Here is a 25,995-nt window from a genome sequence, read left to right on the forward strand (position 1 = left end):
AATATTTTGCAATAACCTCTAAGGGAAAAGAATCTGAAAAAGCATATATATAACTGAATATATATATATATATATATATATATATATATATAACTGAATCACTCTGATGAATACCTGAAACGAATGCAACATTGTAAATCAACTATACTTTCAGATAAAAAAAAGGATTTTGCTAACAAAGCAGTAGCTTCAAGACATTAAAGAAGGACATGCTTGTTACAGTTAAATTATTTTAATGGATTTTTATCTAGTTAACTTTTCTTGAGTATTTGGACTAGGTATCCCGCATAGACAACTTGACCTTGTGGCCATTAAGTAATGATGTCTGGGCAAAACATGGACAATGGGGAGAAGTTGTGGAGTGGCCAAACCAGGAACAAAGTACCGTAAAGTTTCCATCAGAACAGGGGTGTCGCAGTCTGTTGGTTGTTGGCAAGGTCATGTGCGTTCAGGGTTAAGATTTTGATGGCTCCTCTTGGATCAGGTGTTGCTGATGCCCTGGGGGAGGGGATGACAGACTGAGAAAGAGTGAAAATCTCTGTGAGAAATCCAGGGCCAGACCAGTGCTCACCGACTTGACAGCCGTAGGCTGTTTCACTCCCTGCCTTTCAGAATTGTTTAAGTTTCCTTGACAAATGTCTCGAGCCCTTGTAGGGTACAAAGCCCTTTTGTTTTGTGGTAGGGGCCACAGAGACATTATTCAGGGTCCTCATCTTGAGTTGGCTCAGCTTTTCCCTGTGCTGTTAGCTGCTCTAACTCACTGCTGCTCCCTCTGGGTAAGGCCAGAATCCTGGAGCAGGTTTTAGTGGCAAGAAGTTTGAAGAAGCAGATACTGGAAAATCCAGCCTTATGTGATCTTTCCTGGCTGTGATAGGTTTAGCTTTCATATTGAAAAGTTGTTTAAACTCTTAAAATTTTTTTTTTCAAGTGCTGAATTACATTTATCTCAGAAGAAAACTTGAAACTTGAAATATCACTTTTTTTCTAAAGAAAAGGAGTTTTAAAGTCTTATTAGTGTTTGTATCTTTAGTGATTTATTTTTAAAAGGTTAATAGCTATCTCCATCGAAAGGCACCATATTTTTACTATCTAAGTAGGTCAAAATGCTAAATTTGGCAAGAAAAATTTCCCAGCAGTTGGATATCATTGTGCCTAAATGTATGAAAATGAAATGCCTGGTAAAGTTGACAGAAGACGTAGTTTAATCAGAATGTCTAGTTGAATCACAAAGATGGAAAGAGTAACACTCTCTTCAGCTTTGTATATTTGCAATGATCTCATTATCATAATATTAATGAAGCGTTAATAATTTCCAAGAGAGAAAAGAAGCTCTCTTCAGAAATTTTAGTAAATTAAAATTGTGAATGATGAAAAGCACATACCAAATTGAATTTATATTATACCTTACAAAATCATGGAATTCTATTTATAGATTCAGCCTGTCATGTTGTATGCTAATTCTTTGAAAATACCAATGTTATGTCTATAGTTGGGCATTTTTCAGAATCTTTCTATAATTTTATTTTATACATTTTAATACCTTTCAGGTATTAGATGATTTTAAGAAGCAGAGATGAAACTTAGGTGCTTTCACATGTAAATGAAATAATCAAGGTAAAGCACTCAGCTTAGAGCCTAACACATAGCAATTCCTGTGACAATGAGTTCTTCATGGTTCTGATCATGATTTCTGACTCCTCTCTTGTTGCTGTCCCCTCTCTCTCTCACTGGTTTGTTTGCTTCGACAATTTCCATAGACTCACAGCATTATGACTTTTCATCTCTGCCTACTCTTCAGCTCTTGGTGTTTTAGAAATTTCTGGAATTCCTTCCAGAACTGTCAGCATACCTCCTGATCCGAGAACTCGCATATTTACCTATTTACCTAACACACTTGCAGAGGTGTTGAAGAACTTCATCTTCTCTGATACCAATAGCTGATTTCCCATTTTGTCTGGGGTCCAACAGCTTGGAGGTTAAGAGATGGGCTGGATATGATCGTGACGTGTAGCTGATGACTCAGAGCCCGGCTCGGAGGTGGCTGACTCCCTGTTTTCACTGTGCCTCTTTGCTCCTGGGGTTTGGGACCTCAGGGTTCCCTTGTATCTGAAGCTAGTCCTAAAATACCGTAAAAAACATTATGTTTTTTGAGATTATGACCACAGCGTCACATGTATTTGTTACCTTCAGCATTAATTCAAAAGAGCTTTCCCTTTATTTGAGATGTATTGAGAATATTTCCAATAATATAAAAATACCTTTCATATAAAGTGAAAACACAAAAATTCTTTCTCCACAATTCCTCCATTGTTAATTTTCAGGAGAAACAAGTTTTGATAGTTTGGAAGGAGTCCTTCAGACTATTTACACATGTCAACTCAATATATATAGCTATGTGTACTGATGTCCCTACTACTGTGGTGGTTGTTTTTCAGGAAAATGAGATGGTATTATTCTGCAGTTTGCTTATTTTGCCAATTAACTTGTCTTGGGCACTGTTCCATGTTCTTGGTCTTTTTTCATGGCTGTGTAATACTCTGCTGTATTGATGTATCTCAGTTTATTTAGCTTTTCTCCTACTGACAGATTTTATCTGCTTACATATCATGTTGCATGAACTCCAAGGATTGGAGGCTTTCATCCTGGGTACATCTGTGCTTAGTTTCCCTGCTACACTCTGCAGGCTAGAGGAAGCCTAGAACGTTTGCCTTGGTTGCTTATCGGGTTGTCATTTGATCTTGAATCGGCCTTGGTTCAGATAAAAAGCAATAGCTCTGTTGTGTGGGGTTTGAAGGTAACAGCAGCATTTTTATAGATGTTTCTCATTTCTGCCTTCTAGCTGGGTTGCACTGTCTAGCTGGGATGGATCTTGGCTGTATCATTCTTAGACGTTCTTATGTTGGCAGAGTTCTGGGATTCACAGATGTAAGAAAGGTCTGATTGTCAAATCTTTTTCATTAATCGGCAGTCCTTAAAGTCAGAACATCTTTTTAGGGAAAACTTCGAGAATACTTTTTTTTTTCCATGATCTGTGGAATATTTTTGTCTTTTATATTTCTAACCAGGTGCATTGAAATTTAATTTGTGACTTTCATATTGGCATAATTAATCACTGTCATAAAATTCAAATACCAGTATACTCCAAGGTTAATATTTCATTGGGGGGGATGGTATTCATTAAGGTGTTCATAAAATTTTATATTCTCAGTCACTATTTACTTAGTAGATACAGTAACTTATTTTTGTCATGGCTACTGGCCATATCTTAGAGTTTAACATCTGCTGGCTGAAACTGCTGCATACTTTTGAAATTCTAAGCTCTAATTGCCTAGAATGAAGGAAATGTTTTAATTTATGTACAGGCATACCTTGAAGATATTGAGGGTTCGGTTCCAGACCACTGAAATAAAGCGAATATTGCAATAAAGCGAGTCACACAAATTTTTTGGCTTCCTAGTGCATATAAAAGTTATGCTTACACTATACTGTAGTCTATAAAGTGTATAATAGCATTACATCTAAAAATGTGCATATCTTAATTTAAAAAATACTTTATTCCTTAAAAAAAATGCTAACCATCATCCCACAATGCCGGGTTCAGTTTGCTAAAACTGCAGTTACTCTCAAAGTGCAACAAAGAGAAGGGCAATAAAATGAGTTCTGCCTGTAAGTTTTTTTGTTTGGAAGATTTTTATTTCGTTTCTAGGGAGTAACGCAGAATTTAGAGAAGGTGATACCAAATTATTAGAAATGTAAAGGAGGAATTACCACTTCTCCTTTGTAATATGGTAATTGTGTAACATATTTTAGGCAAAAACTTGCCATTGATTTCAATATTTTTTACCTTCCGCCACACTGGCATCCTGCGATGATATCATAGCTATACTTTTTGATTTATTATTGTACAGAGTGTGTCACGCACAGTGGGAGCAGCCACACCGAGCCAGTGTTGCCCGTACATCTTTATTGTCTGTGACATTTTCTACTTTAAAATGGAGTTGTGGTCATTAACCAGATTTCAGTGCATTTGAACAAAGAGAGTTGTAACCCTTTTACTTTGCCGGTGATTTCTTCCTGCTCGGTTCCCTTGAATGTCTAGTGGCTTGAGCTTTTCCTCTGCTACAGCTTTTATAAGTTATTTTTGTGTTTTCCTTCTCCACACACACACACACAAATGTCCTAAGACTATTTATTTATATGCAAATTTACTCCCACATGAACAAAAAGGTACTTTCATTCTTAAAGTCATATGAGGAAAAAAATGATATTCAGCTGTGAAAATGTGAAATATAATTTAGTTTATAACACAAAAATATAATGGAATGCATTTTTAATGGCATACATAGAATTACAAATCTCATTTTTCTTTTGCACTAGGATTATAATCTACTGAACACTTTTTTAACACTGTAAAAATCAAAACAACTGTCCAGTTGAAAGGGAGTTATAACTTATTTGGCATAAAATTGAATTGCCAGTTTTTAATTGTTTATTGGATTTAAATCATTTACTTTTCTTACTTAATCAAAACTACCATCATATACTTGAAAATATGTATTCTCTTCAACATCAGACTTTCCTTTTCTCTTTCAGTCTGTGATCAAAACAGGGCGACTGCTAATCAGTCATGAGGCTCCTTTGACAGGTGGCTTTGCCTCCGAGATCAGCTCCACGGTTCAGGTAGAGTAACTTTTTGGCACTGATGTGAGCGTTTGTGCAATTGCATACGTCTATTCCAAGGACAAAATTACTTATCACAATATACAAAAGTATGCACTGTTTAGAAATGTACATTTTTGTGTTTGACTGCAATTCACTGTCCTCTAAATAATGGTCCAGTTACATCTTCTAGAAAAGAAATCTTAAAAGCTGAAAATTCCTTAATAGGAAGAAGAAAGTCTGAAATCATCTTAATAAACTAACGTCAGTTATGTTTGCTAGGATAACAGGAAAACTCGTAGATTTGAATGTGATCGTTCTCTTTTGATAAAACATTATGATAAAGCTTATCATGAAACGTTTGATTTATAAAGTTGATTTTAACAGCCTTTACCTTACAAAAAGATGTCTGCCAAAAGTCAATAATTTAAATTCAGTAAATAATTTCACAATCAATTTAATTTATTGATTTGATCAATCATATTATGCTATTGGCAACACTTTAGAAGTGGTTTAAAAACATTTCTTTTAAAACAGTATTCAGTTAAGATGCTGCACATCAGGAAAAAATTCTGTAAACCTCTTTATGGAGGGTTTTTACTTAAAGCTTTCATTCACATTTATATCACAGATGTGAGTAAGATGATTTCAATGTTTCATTTTTCCTAATTTTTTAAATTGAAATTAAAGCACTATATTTTAAATGGAAAGTTGGATGCATTTTAAATTCAGAGTATATTTGCAGAGAATGTTTGCATCTAGCAGACATCTTTACTGGTGATAAGATTTGCTTGTTAAGATACATATAAATTGAAAATTCCTTTAAGAGTATATGGTTTAAAAACTTGATATAAAATTATGGTATATGAGCACTGATGATTTCTACCCATAAAATATCTACCAATAAAATAAAAATGTCAATATGAATTGACAGTGTTATAACTATTTTAAAATTAGATGAATCAAAGTTTAAACATAAGTATTTTAAAAACTAGATCAAAAGAATTCATAATTATGGTCAAAAAACTATTCTGTTATTTTTACGTGTTGTGTATATTATCACTGACAAAATTAAGAAAATATTTGAGTTTTGTAACTTTGATGTCTTGCTTATTATAGAGATTATAATTTGAAACACATTGCTTATCTCTGTATAGCATGAATGCCTGGTATTTACCGTGCATTTTATTCATTGAGTAGCATAATGTGCTATCCTTATAAAGAAAAAATAACAGGCTTGCAAGAATGAATAACTAACACCAAGGTGCTATTTCAAATCAAAGGCAAACTGGGAAAAGAAACTGGGATTTTCTCATTCCTAGTTAATATGTTGTCTACTAAACCCATTTGAAATGAGAGGAAGTGGCTGTTGCTAATGGAACCTTTATCTGACAGCCTTTTTTCATTTTGCCCATGGAATGTCATCTTATTGTTATCTCAAAAATTTCACTTGCATTTAAATATAAAAGGAAAATAAATAGAACATAGATTTAGAAATTATAACGAAAGTCTGATTTCTCTGTGTGCTTTTTAAACTTGGATTCCATTAATTATTATACACTGCAGAGAACATCACATATTTTTCAGCCTAGAAAAGGATTAGAAAGATTATCTAGCCTTGTGTCTACTGGTCTTGAATAATATGTGGACTCGCGTCAGAGGAAAGTTGTTTCTCGGGCTCCAAGAATACATTTGTGAATTCCAGTTTGAAGAACCTCATATTACGAGTTAAATACAGTCACTATAAAAAGTTTACATCAACAAGATCATACAACTGTATCAAAAGCAGATCCTGAAATTTTATGATAATTTTCAGTGGTCAGAGTTGTAAAAGAAATTATCCAGAATATGGTCATATTTTTTTTACCATAATATGAAGACACCAAAACAGACCACACCTTGTAATACTCAGACTCCCAAAATATGCTCACTGATCGTGGGTGTCTGAGATCTGAGAAATCCTGACCCAAACCAACTGTATTTCTTTAACAGATGAGTGTTTGTCATTCACAGTGCTTGTGATTGACCCAATTTTAAAATTAAGTGGAAGATTTGGGACGAGGGTAGGAGTCTTGAGTAAATGTTGTGTATCTGCATATGCATTCTTTATTCAAAGTACCCCCCACCCTCATGAGGAAGATAGAAGTTTTGAATTCATTATAAAATGTTCTCTATTTTCCACGTTAAAATCTTTCAGCCAACTAACCACAAAATGAATTAAGTCAATAACATAAAATTTGTAGAGAGATCTTCTTTTGGTATTTTGGGGAATTAGAATTTGGATTTGTTAACATGAGGAAGAATTAGAAAATGCTCACAGTTGATTTTGCTTAACTCAGATTTTGCTTGTACAAATGGAAAGTGTGGAAAAATGAATTTTTACAAAACATAATCAACATAGTATCTCCAAATGTTTGCCTGTTGTGGCTTTTGTGTACTGACAAGGAGGGGGAAAAAAGCTAGACACCTTGAGAGAGTTTTTGTTTGTTTGTTTTGGGGAATAATGTTTGCATATAATATAATCTGAATAATACAATCTACTTTTCAGTAATCGTTTCATGCATATATTCCAATAAATGCAGCATACTATCTTGAACATCTTCTTTACAGAAGGCCTCATTGCCTATTGTAAGTGAAGCCTATATCAAATTACCCAGGGCCTGGGCTTGTTTAAACTGAAATCACTTAAGTGTGAGGTGCAGCTGCTTTCACCACTTGGAACGGTTCATGTTTCTATATTTCTCTTTGGTTGTGTATACTTTGTAAGGTTAAAAAAGATAAAGCAGGGTTAAGATTTTGAAAGCAGTTTTCTGGGATGGCAGGGAAAATGTACATAGAGAACTTTTCATCGTTGTCCTAGAAAGGAAGTTTGAAATTAGGGATGAGACTGATTTATATGTTTGGGCACTGTGGATTAAAATGCTGAGTTATTCTCGTTGTATCAGCAAATATAAATTTTATGTGAAAGTAAGCACACGCAAACAAAATCTGCTCCACAAGCTTCTTTTTGTGGAAGGTATTTGATAGCTCTTTAAAAGCTCATGGTTAATCTTACAAAATTGCTCTTAATATTATAATATTTTAAGAGAATGATTATTAACAATAAAACTGTTTTTAAATACACTAAAAACTGAGAGCACCGTTTTCTGTTTTCCTCAAATTTAAATTATTTCCCGTATTAAAAATTAAGAATCCCGAAGAGAATACAGCATTTTAAACAGTGTTTTTTTAAGTTAATAATTGATAGTTTTAGATAGGAAAATTATATCGTGCTCTAGAAAATGAATATCAAGTAAAGGAACTTTTTGTTTTTTTTTGCTAGCTATGGGAAGTATTGCTGGCTTTACCATTGATTATTTTTAGTTAGACAGATAAAATATGAAAAGAATGAATATAAAATATGTTCATGTTTTATTTACATAACTTTTCAGTTTATAGCAGATGGCTCTTCTATATACAAGGAGTTCAGTTTACACAAGTTTTTTTATTCCCGTTTCCTCTTTTTCATAAAACCGTTTGTTTTATTGTTTCAAAAAATACTTATTGTTAACAGTCTCAGTTTGAAGTAATGTGAAAGTCACAGAAGTGATTAGGAGACTACTTTATATTAAACATAACATTGTAAACTTGTATTTATCAATAGCTGCATAAAATTTATGTAAATGCTTAGAAAAATCAGAACTGATCCATCGAATCTGAGAACTGCTTTGCATTCCTATTGGATTAATTTGGAAGTGAACTGGGAGGTGAAACAAGTTGAGTGAGGTCTGGTATATCTGGCTCTCCTCTGGGGAAGATTTCTTGGTCGGTCATCCAGAGCTTCACTGTCTCTTCCCATCTAATTTTACATTCCCATCTGTTCTCACTTTGGGGTGAGGGAACTTTTTCCTTCTTGCTTTGACACATACCGAAACTTGGAGAAGAGCTTCTTTTAGGGAGTTATGCATTCCATCGTGTACCCTGATTTGTGGAAAAGTGCAGAGACAACAGAGTTTAGCTAATTCATTGACCTCATTGTGGAGTTTGAGCAAAGACTTTGTTGTTTCGGAAAATTATATGACTTAATTTGATGTGATGTTTGTATTCCTCAGCTTTATGTAACCACAGCTTAAAACAAACAAAAATTTTACTGTGCAAAAAAAAAAAAAAGTTAACCTCATCCATTTAAATATCTCCCCAAATTAATTTATATTATATATTCTCAAATGCAGTATTCAAAGTAGGCGTTATTTATCAATATTAAGACCAAATAATTTCTGGTATTTTAGTTGCTTTAAATAGTGTACTTTCTTTAAGCCTGTAGAAATCAATCTTCATTATTAATTTCTAATACATTCCCATAATGATGAACTAAATCTTGACTCTGATAAACTTGGGATAATAATACAAAAAAAATTTTTTTTTTCCTTTCTGGATTCAATGCTTAATAAGAGTGCCAAAAATTTTAGGGATTGGGGTTGGCTTAAAGGTTTGAAATTTTTTTTTTAACACATGGAAGCAATAAATCTGCAATAAAGAGTCCAATTGGAGAGGATGGTAAATTTCCATACCATTATTCCATCCTTTCTGTTGTCTCTATTCCTAGAGCAAGAATTCAGAAATTGTGCATGCAGACATATATTTTTAAGGTAATCTTATTCTATAAAAGTTTGGGAGGGTTTTTTATAGGGTTTACATTAATCACCGTGTAGAAGGAAACTTTCATAATTTTCAAGTAAAGAATTTCACTTTTCTCACTGTTTCATGTTAGAAAGGATTATACGGAAGGATTTTTTTTCTTATAAACTTATTACTACCAAATTTACCAGTACTATGTTTAAAAACATCAATCTGAAGAAGAGGGAAATGGTCCTAAATGGTCTTGAGTTTTTAACCATTGTGGAAAATCTGTTTAAATAAAATTACCATGTTGATAAAGAGTCATCAGAGAAAACTATCAAGACAGTAATTTGAAGAATAGTTTACTGCAATTTCATAATCTTATTACTTTTTTTTTTGAAACTAATGTTTCAAAGCATTTGCCAACAACAAAAATAGCAATCAGGAAAAGCATAGCTGTGTACTAACATCTATCTAGATGGAGCCAGAGTATCAGAAAAGCAGTTTAACATGGAGTGTTCAGATATACAAAGACCTTTTTAAAATGGAATTTTGCCTTGAAGCCTGTTGAATGTTCAGTAGACAGCTTCCACGGCCATAAATATGAACCAAAGACTAAATCCTTCTGGGGATGCATCATGGATGGAGCTGCTATATCACTGTTTGTGGTGAAGCCCATGTTTCACTCTGTTGGTCCTCCCTTTTGCCCCACCCCCACCTTGTCTCCTTCAATGTCTCTTTCTCCTTTGCTCATTAGTGCGCAGGGGGCCAGGCTTCTTCCATCAGCTCTCTTCTTCCTCTCCCCATTCTTTCCTGGGCAGTCTCAACCATTTGCATGGCTAGTCTTAAAACCTTCAAATCTGAGACCTTCAAGATTGGCTCTGCCTATTGGGCCTTAGACTCAAAATTCCAATTTCATGCTAATTTTGGTAAGGAGAAGAAATTTGTATGACAAAATGGTTTGTATGGAAGGATTTTAACATGAAACAGGGAGAAAGGTAGACATCAACACCAGGATACCTGCCAGTTTCTGGAAATCAGCTATCTTGAAAGGAATTCTGTTTCTCCTCAACTCTTTCTGGTCCTCTTAAATTGTCTCTGCCTCTAAGCTTCTCACATCTTATCACTTTACTGTTCATTATTTTCTTACAAAACACATCAAATATTGTCCGTTATCTGTTTGAAAACCTCTGACAGATCTTCTCTGGCTATAGAAATGAGATCTTTAGGTCAAGATCCTCATCTGTCCAAATCGATGTTTCCAATGTTATTTCTCACATCCTTTTATGATTCTAGTATCACAGTGATCACACTGGCCTACTAGACATTTCCTGAATGATAATTAAATTTTGCAACCAACCTTTATTGAATACTCTGGGCATAGCCTTAATTTGGGCCTTTCATTCAAAAAAGAGTTCTTATTTTACAGACACTTAGGAGTTCAGTAGAAGAAATAGATACTAAATAGATAATTATACCGTAGTACATACTGATAGAGAAATATTCAGAGATTATGGGATTATTAAATACTCAATCACCAGACTTCCTAGGTGGCACAGTGGTTAAGAATCCACCTGCCAATGCAGGGGACATGGGTTTGAGCCCTGCTCTGGGAAGATTCCACATGCCATGGAGCAGCTAAGCCCGTGCACCACAACTATTGAACCTGTGCTCTAAAGCCCATGAGCCACAACTACTGAACCCATGTGCCACAACTGTTGAAGCCCATGCGCCTAGGGCCCGTGCTCCACAACAAGAGAAGCCACTACAATGAGGAGCCTGCACACCACAATGAAGAGTAGCCCCCGCTTGCAACAGCTAGAGAAAGCCTGTGTGTGGCAACGAAGACCCAATGCAGCCAATAAATAAATTAAATAAATAAATAAATTTATGAAAAAAAAAATACTTAGTCACCTAATTTAGATGTGATGATTGAGTTAACTCTTGGAGGAGTGAAGGTGGATGGGGATTCAGGCAGAAGGAACAATATAAATAAGGAGGCAGAAAAAATACATGATATTCTAGGGGTTACAGTGGTTTTGGTTTGGTTGAAGAGCAGTATGTGAGGTTTGTAGTAAGAGGTAAGGATCAACAGTGGGGTGGGAATTAGATTCTAAGGAATCTTACATGTAATAGCAAGTAATTCTTTTTCGTGTCGAGGAAATTGACATGACAGAGTAAAGCCAGCTTATGTAGATATAAATTCCAGTTTAAATACACTATATATGTATTTAAAATACACCTTATAAACCTGACAAAAGGGAAGTAATCCGAACTCAAAAAACCATGGTTACAGTTATCATTATTTAAGGCAAAGGGGTGTAACTCAAAGATTTTAAGCAGGAGATTAACATAGAAAGATTTACAATTTAGAAAAACTTCTGGCATTTACGTTGAGGCTGCGTTGGGAGGAGTGAGGCAGGAAGTCACAGAGATTAATTAAGAAACTATCTGAGTAATTCAGATGAGTGATTTAAGGGTCTTCTTAACCAAGGATGTAGGAAGGGGGCAGGAGAGAAAGGTGACTTTTAGAGAGAAGAGAAGGAAGAGTGTGAAAGAAAGAGCTGCTGACTGATTAAGTAGGAGTCAGCAGGGAAGGCTTAGCTTGATTTCTAGGTTGGGTGAATTTTGAATGGAGGTACACGTTCACTGAGTCAGGGAGTATCAGTGGAAAGCAGGTTTAAGCACATTGTCTATGGAAGATGATGGATTCTTTTGCAGGGTTTGAGTTGGAGGTGGAAAATGTGTCTGTAGCTCTGGAGAAATTCCAAGGTAAAGGAAGAGATTAAGGAATCATCATCTTATGTGATGGCTGAGGTCATGGATGTGGGTAGGATCACACAGGAAAAAGACATTCTTATGAAGGGAAGTTGCTGAAAAGGAAGTTCTCACCAACATTTATGAGTGAGAGAGGAAAAGCAGTAAAGGAGGGTGAGATGGAGTGGCTGGAGAGAAGGAATGGAGGAGAAGAGAGCCACTACAGAATACTAGCAGGGAGACCTTTACCATGGAATATATGGCCAACAATATTAAATGCATCCATGTTTGTCAGCTAGACTGATGGTTGCACCTTGAGTACAGCAACCGGAAGACGTTGGTGACTTTGGTGAAAGCAAACGCAGCTCCCATTATATTTAGGCTGGTGAATGAATGGTGAAGAATTAAAACAAGAAATACAGAAGACTATTTCAAGAAACGTGACTTTTAACCAAAGGGGAGGGGGATAAAGTGGTTAGAAATGGGCTCAAACTCTCAATGTTATTTGCCCAGCATGGAATGCCATTTTCTCAATTTGAGCCTGTCCCTGACAGTCTCCTTAACTCCCGCCCCCCACGCCCCCCTCCCCATCTTTTCCCTTCTACCTCCAGCCCATCTACCAGTTGTATTTTCAGTCTCTCTCAAATCTGCCCTTTGCTTTCTATTCCCCTAATAAACTCTAAATGAATCAGAAAAAAAAAAAAAGAAAACAAAACCACAAAATCTAAAGGAAGAATGTGAACAATAACTGATATTGAGGTGGGCAAGAAATTTTTTAGCAAAAAATTAAAAAGCAACAGGATCAATCATATTATCACAGATTAATGTATCTGCATAAAGTGAAAAATATTTGTGTGACAAAAGCAAGCACAATTAAAAGGAGAAAGACAACTGGGAAAGTGTTGGAACACATGACAAAAAATTGATATATGTACTGTATTAGTCATTCTTAAATATCAATAAGGAAATTAATAGTCCCTGTATTTAAAGGTCAGAGGCAGATTATTTTTATTTTTATTTATTGTTTAAATTTATTTATTTATTTATTTATTTATTGGCTGTGTTGGGTCTTTATTGTTGCATGCAGGCTCTCTCTAGTTGCCGTGAGCCGGTGGGGGGTGGGGGGCGGCTAGTCTTCGTTGTGGTGCTTGGGCTTCTCATTGCGGTGGCTTCTCTTGTTGTGGAGCACGGGCTGTAGGCATGTGGGCTTCAGTAGTTGCAGCATGTGGGCTCAGTATTTGTGGCTTGCGTGCAGCCTTTAGAGCACAGGCTCAGTAGTTGTGGTGCACAGGCTTAGTTGCTCCGCGGCATGTGGGATCTTTCCAGCCCAGGGATCGAACCCATGTCCCCTGCATTGGCAGGCAGATTCTTAACCACTCTGCCACCAGGGAAGTCCCTAGATTATTTTTAGAACTATTAATGGCCAGTAAACATGAAATGATATACCATTTACTATGGCTAAAAGTACGAATTTCAAAATGGAGTATCAGTCTTCTTTGTTACCCATAAGAGTGGCACTGCTTAAAAATGAATTATTCTTAGTGTTGAGATAGCGGAGGGTAAATGTGGAAATTGATTCATCTTTCCAGGAAATCAGTTTGGTAGCATGTATCAAAACTCTTCCTTTGACCTAGGAATTCTAGGCATTCTCACTTCGGAGTTACACCCAAGAATGCATAAGGGCATTCTTCTCTGTGCCATTCACTTGATTAGTAAAATATTGGAAGCAAAATATCAAATTCAATGGGAATATAGTTGAATAAATTATAATGAACATTGTGGATTTAGTAAAATCATTAAAAGGATAGTTAACAACATAATAACATTTGTATGGATATAATACTAAATGAAATACTCACTAGACAAGTCTACAGGTGTTTTACTTGCCCAATTTAATGAAAAGAAAAAAAAATATACATAGATCTAAGCATAGGAAAAAAAGTCTTCAAAATAGGACTTCTGTTGATTTTTGTGTTCTTTCTCATAGTTTATTTTCTATGTACATACATTATAATTTATAGTAATTAAGAACTTATAATTAGATGTCTCTCCCACATGGCTTGCCAAGTCTTTCAGGTCTTCCTAAATTGTTTTAAATAAGAAAGCTCGTTTTGCTCATAGAGTTGATTTTTTAAATTTTATAGTTCACGTCAGCATGGTTTGTTAATCATGTTCATTTGAGTTTTGGGAATTGTCATTCATGGTGGTAACACTTAACTCAGGTTTGTGATGTGGGATAGTTTTAAAACCAGTGAAACCCCACCACATAGACTTCGCTATTCTGCAGGTTACTTCTGTCCCCACATGCATGGTATATTTGATTCATTGCTCTCATTATAAAAGTGAAAGCAGCAGATTATTTCATTTTCCTGTGTTAAAGTCAGCGATACTGAGGCTAACATTACTAGTATGTAATGATATTAACATTGGGTCCCCTGCTTATTTTTCTTCTCTTCTTTTGGTATTAGCTTTATGATGGATTGCTATCATTCTTTTTGAAATCTTTCTGGACATAAGCCAGTCAGAAAAAAAGATCATCCGCATTCCGTCTCTCTGGGTAATGATAAAGTGCTCAGTTTCTCTCACATAATGCTTAATACCTTTCCGGTGAGAAGTAGTCCCCTTCGAATTCAAAGGTGCATTCATACCAAACCTCCTGCTCTTTTTCTCCCTTTCTTTGTAACCCTTGTTTAGTATTTTGTTGTATCCTTTTGGTGATGTCCCAAGACCACTCCTGTCCATCCCTCTTAAGACTTGACTGATCTGCCATTTGGGTGGGAAAGATGAACTCTGCTGGAATGTTTGAAAGTAAATGTGCTCAACTGAAAGATTATGTTATAAAAGCTTGGTCCTAAATCACGAGGTAGAAGTTATTTAAAGGAGTAGGTGAGTTGTCTAATAACCTCAGTTTGGAAGGAGCATCTCCACAGAGGGTCCCCGATGCCGCATCTGCAGTAGCTCCATAACTCAGAGGTTTCCTCCATCACATTGTTTTGTCTTCCTGTTCTCATAGCCCTTGAAATGTCTACGGGTTTCTTGTTGATTTATTTAGTGTCCTGCTTCCCTCGATAGAAGGCAAGCTTCAGGTCCTCTCCTGTAAGCCTGGTGCCTAAGAACCCTGCCTGGCACTAGCAGGCACTTGATAAATAATTTAAATGAATTGTCTGCTCTCAGGCATCACTGTTGTTAGCAATTTTTTTGAAGAATGATATTCTTGTTGCCTTATGTTGTACATAGAAATTCCTAGTTAAAAAACCTGCTAGATTGAACTGTTGCTCTTTTTTTTCTTAGAACTTTTATTAAGATTGAACTGTTGCCTTTTTGTATATCACCACACCAATTCATTGTCCCCAGCCCCCCCGCAAAAGATTTGCTTCATATTTGTTGAGTTAACCTCTGAAATGAGCACTGATATTATGTGCTGTTGTGTCTCACATTTCGTGTCCTTTTGGCAGTGTTATTTCTTTTGGATAATTGGGTGGTGTGTTTTTCCTGCTTATAGTTGTCTAGTGAGGCTAAAGAGACATTTACATTTAAATAGTTACCAATGATGGTTCATAGAATGAACAGACTATTTAACAAGTAAAATAGGTTCTCAGAAGAAAAGCATTACTTTCTTTTAAAAGTTAGTTTTGGGATTGACATGTACACAATGCTATATTTAAAATAGAAAACCAACAAGGACCTACTGTATAGCACAGGGAATTCTGCTCAATACTCTGTAATATATGGGAAAAGAATTTGAAAAAGAATAGATACATGTATATATATAACTGAATCACTTTGCTGTACACCTGAAACTAACATAATATTGTTATTTAACTATACTCCAATATAAAATAAACATCAAAAAAAGTTATTGATTTCTATGATTTGCTAATTTTAAATTATAGTTCGGCACCTAAAGACTTGTAGTTGCCTTTTTTTTTTTTTTTTTGATTTTTTAAAAAGATTTATTTATTATTCATTTATTTATTTATTTTTGGCTTCATTGGGTCTTTTTTTTTTTTTTTTTTTTTGGGGGGGGGTACACCAGGTTCAATCAACTGTTTTTATACACACATCCCCATTGTAGTTGCCTTTTGAAGCAGTAATTCTTGAACATCTGGTTGCATTCTCAAAGAAAATTGTAATTGATTTAAAATGTTTCATTTCCTTATTTGGTGTGAAATAGTTTCTCATATTTAAAAAAATCATTTTGTAATGTATGACCTTGTCTTAATATTTTTCAAGCTACAAGAAGGTTATTTAAAATTTTCTAAGTGAGAGACAGCAAGCCTGTATCCATGACGTGGCCAGTCCTCTTGGCCACCTTGTACAATGTCCTAGGCAAATATGGAGAAGCATATTAAGTGAAGCAAGAAATTTTAGGCAGGTTTTATCAGTGCTGTATTCACTATCAATAAGGAACTGGTTGGCCTCCTGGAGATAGAACTGAATTTCTCAGCTACTTTGTCATGTCTCTTGGTGGGCCGTAAAGTTGCTGTTGTTGAAAGCTCATTTTATTTTGCTAATTTCAAGTGATTAAATTTATAGCTCCAATTACTTTACGTGTTGTTGCAAGGCCCATCATCTCTTTCCATGAATGAATTCACAGCTCGCCAAGACACGGTTGAATTGAAAATAGACATGAAAATAGAAATTAACTACTGCTAATGAATTTTCTGCTCAATTTGAATCTAAACACTTGTGAAAATTAAGACAAGTTACAATCAGCACTTAACTGCCAAAACAAGCTGTTGAAAATGAAAGCTAGAAGCAGAAATCATCTAGTTTGTAATTGTTTTGATTCTTAAAATCTATCAATATTAATGAAAGTGTTCAAGAGGTTGTTATAATTTGCAGAAATGTCTGAAAAATTACATTTGATTGGGGAAGTGTTGAATATTTGATTATTTTCTTTAAAGTTATGTTGAAAAAGGGACTTTATTTTTAGTTATCCATCCATTTGAAGAGACACACCTTTCTGTTTTTAATCCTTGAAAGGATCATATAATGATATTTACTATTTAAGATAGTTTTATATTGCAGATGGCACCAAGAATCAATGTCTTTATCAAAATTATTAGGCAAAAATGATAATTCATGACTATACTTTTAAGAGCACCCAAATATTTGTGTTTTAAAAAGTACACTGAGATGACTAATGTCAAAATTCACGTTTATAACATCAACAATTATAGTTGTGCCATTGTTTAAAACAAGTTCTGATTATTTCCTATCTTTTGATAGGATTAATTCACCCTCATAATAACTGCATTTTTGCATTTCTTTCCTGGACCAAGTTTACATTTGCAGCTTAGAATACAGATGGTATAAAATACTTGCTATGCCTGCATTGTTGAATGCTTTCTGGACTAGTCAGACCATCTCAGTTTTCCCTGAGATGGCTTGTATTTTTAAATGTTCTTGCACCATTTTTCTTCTTTATTCTGCTAGTCATTTAAAAATAGTACCAATGGTTATTTCTATATTAACAGGTAAGAAAATTGAAATTTAGTCTTACCTTTACAGCTCATTATAGAGGAATCTCTAGCCTCTGCACTCTGACAGTAAATTTATGCTTTTTTTTTTAACCATGAACTTTTCTGGGCAGAGATTTCTACCGAAGTGTGTGCAGAGACCCAATTGAATGTATTTTGTGAATAATATTCCATCATCACACAATACTATACTTTATTAAAACCAGCTTTCCTGTGGCAGTTCCAAAAACATAGTTCAGGTACCTTAGAAATAACGAAGTACCATGCAAATGTTGATAAAATAGTCTTTTAATATGATGGAATGTTTTATTATGTGTGCAGCTTTCAATTTGCCTAATAAGTTAAATACAGTATTCATTTTAATAAAACCCACGTACTTTACAAAACTAGAACGTTGACTCGCTCGTATTCACATTGAGTCATGGAAGCCACAGTAGCGCAGGTGAAGCTACATTCTCCTATTAGTGAGGATGCCACCTGGATGCCTTTTTAGCCCTTCAGAGAACCACAGTATCTTATTTTCTCTCCTTTTCTTCCTTCTTGCCTCCTTCCCTTTCTTTCTTTTTCTTTGCCTTTCCTGATAGTATTCTCCATGCTTGTCTCAACAAACCCATGGATCTTTGCAGCAAAGCTATAACTCTGCTTTCACCATGGACAAACTAAGCATCATTCTGGGTAGTCTGTGCTTATGAAACCTTCTCCATCCTAGTTGGCAAGAATCAGAAGTGCCCTGTAATACTGAAGGAAGGTGAAAGAATAAGGTTGGATGTAGGCATATATTTTCTTTTCACATGGTTAATCAAAAGTGATATTTTAAAAAATTATGGAATTACTTAGTACCATTTGAAAAACATTTTTGAAGTGGATCATTCATCAGTACAAAGTGTGTGTGTGCTTCCCACCAAAGAAAATATGAATTAACATTTTTACCAATGGTTTTTTAAAATGGTATCATGGAATAGGGTGTTATATGTGAAACCTGCCTGCGTTGTTGATTTCCTCCAGGGATAGCATAGCCAACAGTAGTTTCAATGATGCTGTTGGAGGATAATATGGTAAAGTTGAAATGAGGGGGATCATTATGATGCATAATTAAGAAAGACATTCTTTCCCAAATATCAAGAAAAAAAAAGTGGGGTCCATAAAACATTTTAAAATAATTTCTCCTAACAATAAGCCTAATTTTCATTGTTGTCTTCGGAACAAATGTACCCTCCCCCCAAATCCCATTCGAAATGTTGATTATGCCATTTGAAGAAATTTGCTAAGTACTTGAAAAGTTCATTTAGTATGACTTTTCTTGCTGCTTGCCTTGTTACTTAAAATTAGGACAAAATATTACTTGTTCACAAATGAAGCAGCTAAGAATGGAAAGCAAAGTTATAACTCACATCATCATTGTTTTACCTCTATTAAAAAGGTTCTTTTAGAAGGAAGGCTTGGCTCACTTGTTATCCGGCTAATGAATGTATTTTCCTCGGGGACAAACAGCCTTAAAACAATATTTTCTGAAAGGACAGAATTCCATGTTATACAAATAGAGATGCTTCCCTTAAGATATTGGGAAGGATAGGTGGGCTTATCGGGTGAATAAGGTTTGTTTGTTGAAAGTCCTTTGCTTGGGGACTTGCCTGGTGGTGTAGTGGTTAAGAATCTGCCTGCCAATGCAGGGAAACAGGTTCGATTCGTGGCCCGGGAAGATCCCACATGCCACAGAGCAACTAAGCCTGTGTGCCACAACTACTGAGCTTGCGCTCTAGAGTCTGTGAGCCACAACTACTGAGCCTGAGTACCACAACTACTGAAGCCCATGAGCCTAGAGCCCGTGTTCCGCAGGAAGAGAAACCACTGCAATGAGAAGCCCTCGCTCTGCAACAAAGAATAGACCCTGCTCTCTACAGCTAGAGAAAGCCCGCACACAGCAATGAAGATCTAATGCAGCCAAAAATTAAGTAAATAAGTAAATATATATATATTTATATATATATAAAAGAAATTCCTTTGCTTTACAAACTGTGAAGTCTTTCTATTGTCTATAACATTTTAAATCAATAATGGTTTCATAGATGAAATCGAAAATCCTTTGCTATTAGTGAAGATTTTTATTAGTGAAAGTTTATTTTGTTGTTTGGTGTCACAGGGGTGGAGTATGATCACCTGTAATAATATTGATCTTTTCACACTATATGCAAGTCAAGCATTTTAAGTGTGATTTCATATTTGCATTGGTTGTCATAAAGCCCTTGGTCATCTGTACATCAAATAGAGCTGACATCTGTATTACAGTACATTTATCTAAAGAAATGTTCAGTATGTGCAGTAAGTGACCATAGGGTTCTAGAGCTGGTAAGGAGGGGGGAAATTAAACCCACTCTTGTTGGCCTAGTAGCCCAACTGTTAAAATATTTGCTCTTGTTTCCACGAATTCTCATTTCCTATTGTCTGGATAGGAAGCCCGTCATAGAAACAGAGAAGACTTGAGCTGATAGTAGAATAAAGATGACCATACACTTTATCTTCTGAACTTGCACAGCAGGTGTAAACTAGGGTTGTTCAATGCAAACTAAGATGTACAACTGAGATGTTACCTACTTACGCTGCTTGATGGGAATATGTCACCTACCACGTTTTGCAATTAAATTTTGAGTAAAGGATTAGTAACAACAGAATAAGAACTATATAGGAAGGATTCTTATTAAGTTAAATCATTAGGTCCCTTAAATGTCCAAGAGATAAAATAAACAAAATGAAACTCAAGAACGTAAATGCCATTTCATTGTTCAGTGATTATTTCTTTTAAATGTAGTGTTAAAAAAAGAATTTAAGGTGGCTTATCTCTGCTAATGGTTGCTGCTTTTTCTCATGAACAATTTATTGTTAGTTATTAGCAACCTACCTGGGAATGATTAAATGACTTGCTATTTGTTGTATTGGAAATCGTCATCCTCAATAGTTTGAAAATGTCAACAAGTACTAAATGAATTTAAAATAATTTAAAATACTTCCCTTTCCCCCAAATTGAGAGTTTAGTTTTTTGTGTTACATAAAAATGAAGAGGAAATACAATTATATTACTTTTTTAAAAAACTTTTGCTTATCTACCAATCAGTAAATGATAAAATGACTTTTTCTTTTAATAATAACTTTTGATTTTTACAAGTTTGACTTTTCAAAATGATTGCTGAAGGGGAAAATTTACATTGTCCTCTAACAGTAAATTAAGGATCTGGAGAGATTCATTAACTGTTTCAATATGTTTAGTCTTTCAGTAAACTCTATTTTCATTACATTGAGTCATATTATTAAACGCCTGAAATGATTCTATAAAAATTGATTTAATGCCACACTGACTTTGGGGCATATGGTTCTGAAAAATGCCTTGGTGAAAGAAACCCTGTTGGCAAGATCAAGATTTCATAGAAAACAGAGATTTAGAAGCAAATAAATATGACATTAAAATACTTCAAATATGTATTTAAAATGAGGTAAATGAGGACACTACTTCCAAAAGACATTGGAATAATGGGTGTTGGTCTACTGCATAAGCACCCCTCTCCTGAGGGACTTTCAGTTCATAAAGTGCTGCTGAAATGTACCTACCATCAGGTACATTCTCCCATGTTTTGTGTTACCCAGGCTACACTTCATCTTGAGGTTTTTAAACCAACTTTTATTGTGTTAGACCTTTTCTTTTGATATATATATGTATATATATATATTTTTTCTTCCTTAAATCCAGGCACTGAAACTGCCCACCCTTTTTACAGAGTATCCTGGGGCTGAAGGTTATGGGTTTCCTTGCCTGCTCATTGCTCCTTTATGGAGTGGCTGGAGTAACATAGTGTTGGGAATCCTAGGGACGGGGTAGAAGTTTAGGAAGATGAGTAGTTAAGTGTTCTTTCATTTAAGGGGACAGAACATAAGTGTGTGTCTATAAATAGATCTCACATTTTAAAATTCAGGTGAACAAACATAAAATTGTTTTCTCGAAACAGGGGTTGGTAAAATCTTCATTGCTAAGGGATTATTCTAGAACTTTCACATCCCTTTTGTGTGTGTGTGTGTGTGAGGGAGGGGACTTTCTTGGAGTGATTCTTTTTATGATTCTAGTAAGGCATTTTTAGATAATGCAGTTGCATATAAAGTTTCATTACATAGTCTAAAATTTAAGCTAAAAAGAGTCATCTTTTCATTGATTCCATGAGCCGTTTAAGGGTTGTATACAGTACATTGTTGAATTTGTCCCTTCATTGTAAAGGTAAGGCTACCAGTTATATCAACACGTGAAGCAATCATCAAATTGCACTGGTTAACTGCAAAAAAGATCAAGGAATGAACAAAATGTAGTGGTAATAATGTTTTATAAAATAGTGATCATTTGTAATCCTAAGTGATAAATAGCTACCAAATAATTTGTCACTTGGTGTAGTCGGTCAGTTCATTTAGCATCTTGGTTTGCTATGATAGAAAATTTACTTGAATATTTTTAGGGATGATAGATACTATTCCACATGTTAGTACTTTTATTGATGGATAATTCTTTTTGCATTTTTCAGGGAAACCATTGGCTGCTAAATAACTATGATCGAAGGGGGACTTCTGCTGTACACTGTAGTTATATTTGCTTTCTTAGTTATATTTGCTTTTTATAGTCACTCTTTGGTAAAATATTTAAAGAACGTTACTTTTCAAATTCATTTAGAATACTTCAAAAGAAATATTCTAAAATATTAGCAGATGTTTGTATTTCTAGGTAGAGGGATTATATTATGAATGATTTTAATTTTCTCCTTTCTCCTTTTCTCCGATTTCCAAAATTTCCAACTGCTTACTTCCTATCTCAATTTGGCTGTCTAGTAAGTGTCTCAAAAAAAAAAAGTTCAAACCCACTACGATTTTCTCAGTGTTCCCTACCTCAGGCCAAAAGCGTGGGAAGCCTCATTAAAGCCTGATTTTCCCTTACACCCTGCATTCAGTCCACCAGGAGGAGCAGGTTTCTAAAAACAAGTCTCTAACCTGAGCATTTAACTTAGCATCTCTACTACCCCAGTCAAAACCACCTCCTTTCTTCTCTGAACTATCACTTTCTTCTCATAAGTGTTTCCTACAGAGTAGCTGGAATGCAGTTTTCAAAGTGCAGATGAGATCATGGCAATTCCTTTTCCCCGTGGTGTCCCATCATCCTCACAGTGAAACCCTAACTCCTTATTTTCTAACCCTCTTTGCCCCCTTCATTCTTCCCTATCCTCAGGGACCTTCTTGTTCCTTGAATGAATGTAATTGTGGTCAAAAAAACATGAGGCTAAAAACATGTATTTCTGACCATAGCTTCAGAATATCTTACAGAGCAGACAAAAATAGAAAAATTGATCCACATAGGACAACAATGCCCTGGATGAGACTTCAGTTTCTTATGGTGGTGGTGTTATTTTTTTATCTTTTTCTTAATTCATATTTGGATAACTTTTAGAACTTGTAATATAAAAATAGCTGATGCTGATTTACGTAATTATGAAAGAAGGAAAAAAATTCTTTTAGATTCAAGGAAAAATGTTACTTTGGTAGCATATGATTCCAATTTTCCTGTAATTTTAATCACTAATTCAGTAATCATTCAACAGAAATCCAGTATATGAGTTTCTTTTTCTTTTCAATTGTTCTATATTGGCTTTTATCTCCTTCAAATGATGATGAAAGTAGTTCTCAATTACATTCTATGAGTACTGTTGTGGGACTTATCTGGTGGTCCAGTGGTTAAGATTCTGCACTCCCAATGCAGGGGGCCCGGGTTTGATTCCTGGTCAGGGAACTAGATCCTGCATGCTGCAACTAAAAGATCCTGCATACTGCAACTAAAAAGATCCTACAGGCGACAATGAAGATCCCACATACCGCAACTAAGACTCAATGCGGCCAAATAAATAAATATTAAAAAAAAAACTATGGTAAAGGTTATGTTGTAATTGAAGGAGAGGAGGAAGTTAGGAAATCCAAAGACATAGATAGAATCTATAGGTAAAGACAGTACGGCCAGAGAAAAAACTGAAACATCACATACAGGGAATTACACTACAGATGGTGGTTTATTTCTAATGGGAAACAATGAAAGCCAATGAATGACATTTTTAAAGGGCTGGAATTAAAAAAAAAAAAAAGACTACCAACCTGGAAATCTGTAATTCAGTCAGCTTATCCTTCAAAATAGAGGAAAAACAAGAATTTCAGATAAACTACAAATGAGAGGATTCACTGCCATCAGATCTGTACTGCAAGAAGTATTAAAGGGAATTCTTCAGGTTGAAAGGAACACCACCAGATGGTAACTCAAGTCTATAACTAAAAGCTGCAGAACATACATTCTTTTAGTGCACGTAGAATGTTCGGTAAGATAGACCATATGCTGTGCCATTAACAACTTTTGATAAGGTTTAAGCATTTCAGGTTGTTCATAATATGTTGTCTGACCACAGTGAAATCAAATAAGACATTAATAACAATGAAAAGCCTAGAAAATAAACAAATATTTGGAAATTAAAAATACAACTCTAAATAAGGATAGGTCAATGAAGAAATAACAAGAGAAATTATAGCATCTTATGAAATGAATAACAGTGGACACACAAAATAAAATTTGTGCAGAGCAGCTAAAACACTGCTTAGAGGAATATGCATAACTATAAAAACTATAAATGCTCATATTAGTAAGAAAAAAAAAATTAATGCAGTGTTCAAAGTTTCCACCTCAGTTAAGGAAAGAAAAACAAAATATACCCATAATAAGTAGGAGGAAGAAAATAATAAAGATAAGAACAGAAATCAATAAAATAGAAAACAGAGGAATTAAAAAACCAAAGAGAAAAGAAAGAAAAAAATTGGTTCTTAGGAAAGATTAATAAAATTGATAATCCCCTAGTAGGACTGATCAACAAAAGAAGAGAGAACACATAAATCACCAGTATTGGGAATGGAAGTAGGAATATCATTACAGACCTAACGACATCTAGATGATGTAACGGAATCCCATGAATGCCTTTGTATACTGGACATTCCTTTGCATGGGTGTGCTAACATTGGTGGGAGGGTAAAGAGCAGGGCTTGGGAGGGGTGAGGAAAGAGAGATAACTCTCCAGCACCTACTGTGTGCTCACTGCTCTGCTGGGAATTTACAGACCTTTTATTTAATCCTCTCACCCTCTTAATGAAGCATCTGTTATGCTCTTTTTTACAGATTAGGAAATTGAGGCTCAAGAAGTGTAATTAATTTACCCAAGGCTAGATAGCAGGCAAGTAAAGGAATCAGAAACCACACCACATCTGTTTCCAGGGCCCATATGCTCCCTTGACTCTTTTAATGTGTTGTGAACATAGCAGTAGTTAATCTCAATAAACAAAGAACAAAGCTAACAGAGCACATGAAACTGGCTTTCCTGTGTGGGTGTTACTCAGAGGTTTCTGATGACCATGTTGTTTCCTTTTTTATTTATTTATTTAATCCAAAATATAATTGTTTGTTCAAGTTCAGTATTCTCAACAACCATTTTCTCTATTTGTACAATGAAATCCGTTTAAGTTAAATTGAAGGTTGTTAAAAAAGAAGTTGAATGTTAAGAAATCTTCTATTTTGCCTTAAAGATGAAAGTGCCCTCCTCACCCCAAACCCTGCAGCATGTACAGAAACATCATTTTAGTAATTTAAGTGTTCATCTTATAAAGGAGGAGTAATAATACTCTGAAAAATAGATTTTATTTTGTTTTCTTCTAAGAATTGTCATAAAAAATGGCAATTAAGCCTTTTGCAATTCTTTTTTCTGATACATTAGGAAAAGGAAGCTCTTTTTTAATGGCTATTTCTCCCATTGAATCTGTCAAGTAGAGTGCAAAATATTTTGGGGAATATTTTAAAATAATGAAAAGTAAAATAGAATACATTTTTGTAGGTATTCTTTTACAATCTGATTAAGCTTATAATATTGAAGCATTTATTAGGAGATGAATTAATAGTGGTTCAGTGATCCATCTCTAAACGCATGTGAAGCTCATGTTGGAAACTCTAGGAGAAAAATATCTTTACATGTATTGAACTATATTTCATGTTAATTATATCATTAAAACTGCTATGTGAAATTATTTTTGAAAATAAACGATAGAATTTTTCTTATGAGTTTTATAAATGATCTCTTATGAATGCCAAAAGCTTATTATACACCTTTTTATTTTGCAAAATGTATAGTTATGATACATTGATATAATCAGCGTGAAACATATTGGAGGACTGAGTGTTTGAAATGCTAAGTTTTCTGGCAAGCCTGTATGTTGTCAAATATGTGATAAAAGCATTTTCTGATACAGCTAGCTCAAGGTATGTTTGTTACATGTCATTGTAATCCAGAGGAATTTGAATTTTCTAACTAGTCAGACTTTGAAAACAGCCACCAGTTCAACTATTAATTGCACTTTTATTTTTGTTTTGCTCTAAAGTATATTTTGGGTTCATTGT

At 34.8% G+C, this 25,995-nt stretch overlaps 1 protein-coding gene across 4 annotated transcripts in view; it reads left to right on the forward strand.

Moving 5' to 3' along the window:
• BCKDHB (branched chain keto acid dehydrogenase E1 subunit beta) overlaps positions 1-25,995 on the forward strand; it is a 220,359-nt gene that overhangs the window by 154,199 nt on the left and 40,165 nt on the right. For 2 of the 4 annotated variants that reach the window (XM_057738019.1, XM_057738018.1), the window contains exon 9: positions 4,594-4,680. The exons of 1 other annotated variant lie outside the window; for it this stretch is intronic. In XM_057738019.1, the coding sequence (XP_057594002.1) occupies positions 4,594-4,680 (87 nt within the window). Of the gene's footprint in view, positions 1-4,593; positions 4,681-22,054 lie in introns of all 4 variants that reach the window. One more of the 4 variants, XM_057738020.1, reaches the window with a different exon arrangement.

The sequence above is a fragment of the Hippopotamus amphibius genome, chromosome 6 (genome assembly GCF_030028045.1).
Source record: "Hippopotamus amphibius kiboko isolate mHipAmp2 chromosome 6, mHipAmp2.hap2, whole genome shotgun sequence".
In the NCBI taxonomy this organism is placed as follows: domain Eukaryota; kingdom Metazoa; phylum Chordata; class Mammalia; order Artiodactyla; family Hippopotamidae; genus Hippopotamus; species Hippopotamus amphibius.